Raw genomic sequence first — 7011 nt, 5'->3', positions numbered from 1 at the left:
ATATACCATGGAGTATTATGCCTCCATCAGAAAAGATGAACATCCACGATGTTTTATCTTCCCTGAGCACACACTTACTAGATGGAGGATAGATCAGACCACCAGAAATCGGTAGGAGCAGGAGGAAAAGTAGGAGGAAAACAGGACAGTAAGAGATTGCCACAGACCATTCCCAAAATGGATAAGCAGCATATGCATGTCTGACCCTACAACTGCCACAGGGGAAAATAAGTGCAGTACAAATTCAAGATGGAAAAATGATAAACAGAATGCATGGCTTTGATTTCTAGCTTTCTGGCTTACTCCTTGGCTGCACCAACTGATTTTGTCATAATTAAATCAAGGATAAAAGAGAGCTACAGAGAGAAGAACTTTTTGTTTAATATCTGCCAGGGAACCTACAGGGTATTCTGAAACCATGGCAACAAATAATCTCTTTAAAGGACTTCCTCATCTCCTGGCTGCGGAAAGCATATATCAGAGGATCAATCACAGAATTACACATGATGAGTATGAGGTACATATTAAAGTAAGACATAAAGCAAGAACAGTAGAGGTTCTGGGGGCAAGAAATCATCAAAATGAGATGGAGAAAGAATGGAGCCCAGCACACAATGAAAATGCCCAGCAGCATGGTCAGGGTGACAGCACCTTTCATGCTGGTCATTTGCCGCACAGAGCTGTATCCACGCAGAGCTGCTATCTGCCTGACATGAGTCCGGGCCAGGAGGAACATGTGTATATACAGAGACACCATGAGGAATAACATAGTGAAGAACATGGAGATGAGGCAAACGATTACATAAGTAGATTCATAGTAAATGATGAAAACAATGCCACAACCTGTGCAAAAGGTCCAGATACACATGATAATCACTCCAGAACGCTTTGCTGTCATGATGTGGTGATAGCGCAGAGCATAGAAGATGGTGACATACCTATCCACTGCAATAGCCAGCAAACTGCACATGGAGGCCACCACAGAAATGCAGATCATGGAATCAAATACATTGTCAATGTGACGCACAAAGGCATCTGCTATCACCAGGTGCTTATTATTTATTAAGTATATGGTGATGGTCTCCCATGTGTTAGACATGCTCACTAGCATGTCAGCTACTGCTAAACTACACACAAAGAAATACATGGGGGAGTGCAAGTTCTTGTTCTTCACTATGGCACCTATGACCAAGATGTTCTCCAAGAGGCTGATGAGACCCAGAGTCAGAAACACTTCAACAGCAATGCCCATCTCTTTGCATGGTGAAGACTTGTTCTTGACATCTGGTTCTGAAAAGTTGCTTTCTGTGGAATTCAGGTTGAGGTCCAAGAAAAGCAGGTGAAATGAGGAATTCATTGCTCCTCTTCTTGGCAACAGATTTACTGTAAAACAGGTTTTGATTCATGATTCTGAGAGATGAACAGTCTACCAAAGAAGTACAAGAGCATGCCAAACACAATCACAACCTAAGAACGAGGTTAAATGGACTCAACACATTAGCATGAGACTGGTGTGCCCCAGTCTACCTGGATCCCTGGACTAATGTCCCTCCAACACACAGGCTTAGAATTTTCATGAGCCTTCTCTGCCTTCCTTACTCTGGGCTCCCATTCTTTTACCTACCTCTTACTGGAGTGACCACACATGTCAGTGTTCCCAGGACAGTTTCACCTTTTATGCTCGTTGTCCAACCTCCCAAGTTTGTGCTCAAAAATATCCTGAACTCACAACCTACAAAGTCCCTTGCAGTCTGATTTTTACATTTCTGAGACTACTGCACTGCACTTTCCTCAAGTGAGTACAGATTTCTGAAGGATTGGCAGGCCCTCTTTCTCTCTTAAGAGAAAAAAATAGGTGCCTTCTCAACATTTGTCCTCACACTTTTTTTTAAATATATATTATATATTTTTAATTATTTAAGTTCTATTAGCCAAGGTATAGTCCATCATTGGTTTTTGATATCACACTTCTAAAATGCACTGGGACTCAGTCCCTCTAGATGTAACTGAGACTAGCCATAGTGATCTGTTAATTTGAACATAATCACATACTAAAAGTTACTGTCTTTAAGGCATAAATTTAAGTTGCACACATGTGTTAAAATTGAAGCTCATAGAATGCTGTTTTCTCCTTAATAAATATTTTCCTTGACTTCCACATTTGAAATTCCACAACATCAGATTGATGGATATTCTCATAAATTCCACAAAGCCAGTACAAAGTACCAAGGGATTTAAATTTGCCAAATACTAGAGCAAGATTCTTCACTCCTTTGTTTCTCAAATTTCTCTCCCATGATTTATATTCAAAAATGCCTTTGCCCTCCAAACTCAGAGCACATCTGGTGAGAGAGTTAGAATTTTTGTCAGCATTCTCATCATCAATAAAAAATATTTATTAACCTGTAATCACTTGCTCTTTATGTCTAGTTCTATCTCAGAGATATCGACCAATTATATTATATCAAGCTGTTTAAATATCGAATTAGCTCTCTTCCACATGTAAGTTGGGCATGATTTTGCATTCCTTTCAAGGCATTTTTAATAGAAAGTGTGGCTATTTACCAGTGCTCCCCCGTGCCTCTTCTCTTGCACAGCAGTGCTTGGGCTCCTCGCTGGGGACGTTGACTCAGCCTGGGCACCTTGCATCCACCAGCTAAATGCCATCACCCTAGGATGGGATCCTCTGAACCAAGTGCTAAGGCAGCTTGAGCCTCAGTCACAGTTCCCTTGCCTTTATGCAGCCTGGCGGACCCGCCCCCCTGTTGCCACCTCTTCTGGACCAAGTCTACGCCTTTGTCTTCCCAGCCTTGGGCTGAGCTACCACCTAGTGGTTAGAGACAGAGAGCATACCCATCCTGGCAGCTCTAGCCGTTGGGTCTTTGGAGCTCTAGTGACACTTGCATATAACAGTATTCTCCTGCTTGTAGAAAATCCTTCCCCCAAACTGCATTCAAATGTGTTTTCTAGCTGGTTGTTCTAGGCACTGCTTCTTTTCTCTTTCTATTATGCACTCATGAAAATGCTGTCAGATAGTGTGATAGCTCAGCTTCTCCCATCCCTGTTAAGTCCTTCTAACCAGAACAGTCAGTCACTGGTTCCTGGGAAACCAGAGCCTGGGAAGCACTCAACTGTGCCCCTGATACACACCCTCTTGTTGGCCCAAGACTGTCTGCTACTAGAGCAAAAGGAGAAAACAGATTTTCCCCGGCCCGATATCCTGGCTTTTAGCAATAGTTTCTAGACCTCTGCTACCTAAAACACTGACCTCTGCTCCCAGAAGGGTCTTTATTACACAGCCCAAGAAATAGATACGCAAATGCCTGCCAGGACAAGCTCAGGGCCAAAATGCATGGGGCTGCTTTACTACTGGAGATGTGATTGGGGCTTCACACATGGTCAGACAACCTTTCCAACAAGTGTATAAGGCCACAAACTAGGTGATCCATGACACTGGTGTCCTGGCGCTATTTTGAGATCCACAGAATGGAATATTGTGAAGAGATTTCTTCTGCTGGGAATAGTGCTTGTGTATACAAAGGGGATGACTGAGAAGACATAAGAATATTCAAATATTCTCTACTTTTTCCTCATATCTGAGATCAGAGAAGGCTCTGCAGAAGATTCTTATTTCCGAATAATGTGGTGAAACTAGAGATTTCTCTTAAAGATAATTGTCTGCACTACGGTGTGGCTGCTGTTGATGCTGGTCATATGATGTATATCTCTAAGCCCTGTGTGCAGATACTATTTTGAGTGCTGTACACGAATTACCTTCTTAGTATTTACAGAAGACATAGGAATTCAGTCCCATTAGCATTCCCATTTCACAATGCATTGAAAGGTTCCCAACACTGGAAAGAAGCACAGTTGGGCTTGAATCCTGGCAACCTGAGTCAAGAACCACTTACCACCTTTTTTCTTTCTGATGATACTTATCCAACAGGGATGAGATGATATCTCATTATGGGTTTGATTTTCAGCAAAGTCTTACTGTAAGTCATCACTGTGTTGAAGCCCACATTAAATGTTTTCATGGGTCCAGCTAAGGGGACTTAGAGTTCTGCTGCAGAGGCACATCTTACCTAATGAAACATTGACAGAGCAAGGCACAATTACAAAAAGGTAGATTGTAGTGTTTTTAACTCCAAGGTTTACAAAACATTTTCCTGTATTAACTCAGTTGATGCTCATAACAATCCTGGGAGGTATTGTTAATTGCCATTTTCATAGTTGGGAACTTTGACATTTACAGAAGCTGAATGGCTTTTCTGATATCACTTGACTAATAAATGGTGGTACCAAGCTGTTGATCCCAGGTCTTCTCATTCCAAAGCTTATGCCCAGGTACACATACATGCCCATGTTCATGTAGGGACAATAGACAGAAGAATCCTAAAACTTCACCAGATTTCCTATGAACATTTATTGAAAGCCTACCATGTTCTGCGTGTTCAGATCCTCAGCAAATTCTCCCAGAAACCCAGTTAGTCAATATACTGAGCACCAGCTTACCGATGAGGAAATTGAGGCTCAGAGCAGTTGTGTGACTGACTTCTCGGCTGGTGATGAAACCAGGAACTGAATCCATCTTTTAAATACATCAATGCTTAACACAGAGCCTAATGTCTTCACTATTGTGACTCAGTCACATGCGGTAGAGGAGAAAATTTAGATCTCCAGAGGCTGGTCAGAGAAGAGCACAGAGAGGACTTGAAGCAAAGGCAGAGGCAGGTAAGAGGAAACGTGACCAGGATCATGAGGAAAGCCACTGAGGACAGGCACAGGTGGGAGCAGTGTGTGCAAGTACTCTGAGAGCATGCGCACAATGAGATGGGAGCAGCTGATTTCTTTGAGGATCAGAAGGAATGCCATATGACTGGAGCTTCCTGCAACCTAAGGCACTGGGGAGGGGACAGGGATGGACCATGCATTGCTTTGTAGTTTGAGGTAAAGGCTTAGACCGTCATTTTAAGAGCAACAGGAAGGCTTGCAAGGTCCAAGCAGATCAATGCAGCCATGATGAGGAGATGGAACCAGAAGAGTTCATGAGTGAAGAAGGCTGTCAGTGGGTGGAAATGCCTCACAGTGAGACAGATAGATTCCTGGGCTGAGTCTCTTTATCCACCCAGTACCCAGTGAGTAATCAGGTTGATCCTGCTTGGACCAAACTCTTTGCAGTAACAGCAAAGTTATAAAGTGGTCCTTGTGGACACACCTGCACACCAAAGTGGGCTCTGAACAAATAGACATTGGACAGTACAACACTTATAATCACACCAACACTACCACATTCCTTCCTCAGGTAATGAAGGGAGAATATGGAGTTTGGGATTTGGTGTGGAGTTTTTTTTTTTTTAATTTTTTAAATTTCTTTTCAGTGTAATAGAATTCATTGTTTATGCACCACACGCAGTGCTCCATGCAATATGTGCCCTCCATAATACCCACCACATGGCTCCCCCGACCTCCCACCCCCCACCCCTTCAAAACCCTCAGATTGTTTTTCAGAGTCCATAGTCTCTCATGGTTCATCTCCCCCTCCAATTTCCCTCAACTCCCTTCTCCTCTCCATCTTCCCATGTCCTCCATGTTATTTGTTATGCACCACAATTAAGTGAAACCATATGATAACTGACTCTTTCTGCTTGACTTATTTCACTCAGCATAATCTCTTCTAGTCCCGTCCATGTTGATACAAAAGTTGGGTATTCATCCTTTCTGATGGAGGCATAATACTCCATAGTGTATATGGACCACATCTTCCTTATCCATTCGTCCGTTGAAGGGCATCTTGGTTCTTTCCACAGTTTGGCGACTGTGGCCATTGCTGCTATAAACACTGGGGTTCAGATGGCCCTTCTTTCACTACATCTGTATCTTTGTGGTAAATGCCCAGTAGTGCAATTGCAGGATCATAGGGAAGCTCTATTTTTAATTTCTCAAGGAATCTCCACACTGTTTTCCAAAGTGGCTGCACCAACTTGCATTCCCACCAACAGTGTAAGAGGGTTCCCCTTTCTCCACATCCTCTCCAACACATGTTGTTTCCTGTCTTGCTAATTTTGGCCATTCTAAGTGGTGTAAGGTAGTATTTCAATGTGGTTTTAATTTGAATTTCCCTGATGGCTAGTGATGATGAACATTTTTTCATGTGGTTGAGAGCCATTTGTATGTCTTCACTGGAGAAGTGTCTGTTCATGTCTTCTGCCCATTTTTTTGACCTGATTATCTGTTTTGTGTGTGTTGAGTTTAAGAAGTTCTTTGTAGATCCTGGATATCAACTTTTGTCTGTACTCTCATTTGTGAATATCTTCTCCCATTCCATGGGTTGCCTCTTTGTTTTTTTTGACTGTTTCCTTTGCTGTGCAGAAGCTTTTGATCTTGATGAAGTCCCAAAAAGTTCATCTTCGCTTTTGTTTCCTTTGCCTTTGGAGACATATCTTGAAAGAAGTTGCTATGGCTGATATCGAAGAGGGTACTACTATGTTCTCCTCTAGGATTCTGATGGATTCTTATCTCACGTTGAGGTCTTTTATCCATTTCAAGTTTATCTTTGTGTACAGTGTAAGAGAATGGTCGAGTTTCATTCTTCTACATGTGGCTGTCCAATTTTCCCAGCACCATTTATTGAAAAGACTGTCTTTTTCCACTGGATATTTGTTCCTGCTTTGTCGAAGATTATTTGACCATAGAGTTGAGGGTCCAAATCTGGGCTTTCTACTCTGTTCCACTGGTCTATGTGTCTGTTTTTATGCCAGTACCATGCTATCTTGGTGATCACAGCTTTGTAGTAAAGCTTGAAATCAGGTAATGTGATGCCCCCATTTTGTTTTTCTTTTTCAACATTTCCTTAGCAATTCAGTGTCTCTTCTGATTCCATACAAATTTTAGGATTATTTACTCTAACTCTTTGAAAAATACCAGTGTTTTTTTTTAATTTTTTTGTTTATTTGTTTGTTTTTACTGTTTTCAAGTTTATTTTGCTCTGACCACCAGAAAGATATGGTC

General features: G+C 41.9%; 1 protein-coding gene across 1 annotated transcript; it reads right to left on the bottom strand.

Moving 5' to 3' along the window:
* Positions 1-361: 361 nt before the first annotated feature.
* On the bottom strand, positions 362-2647 carry MC5R (melanocortin 5 receptor). Its single transcript, XM_032875664.1, has 2 exons — positions 2566-2647; positions 362-1383 (listed from the first exon to the last, which is right to left on the bottom strand). Exon 2 carries the CDS (start codon positions 1355-1357, stop codon positions 380-382), a length of 978 nt encoding a protein of 325 aa, XP_032731555.1. The 5' UTR covers positions 1358-1383; positions 2566-2647; the 3' UTR covers positions 362-379.
* Positions 2648-7011: the final 4364 nt, after the last annotated feature.

The sequence above is a fragment of the Lontra canadensis genome, unplaced genomic scaffold, assembly GCF_010015895.1.
Source record: "Lontra canadensis isolate GAN:19392208 unplaced genomic scaffold, GSC_riverotter_1.0 scaffold57, whole genome shotgun sequence".
Lineage (NCBI taxonomy): Eukaryota > Metazoa > Chordata > Mammalia > Carnivora > Mustelidae > Lontra > Lontra canadensis.
Note: the sequence above shows the minus strand (reverse complement) of the source record. Positions and strands in the feature narration are given on the sequence as shown.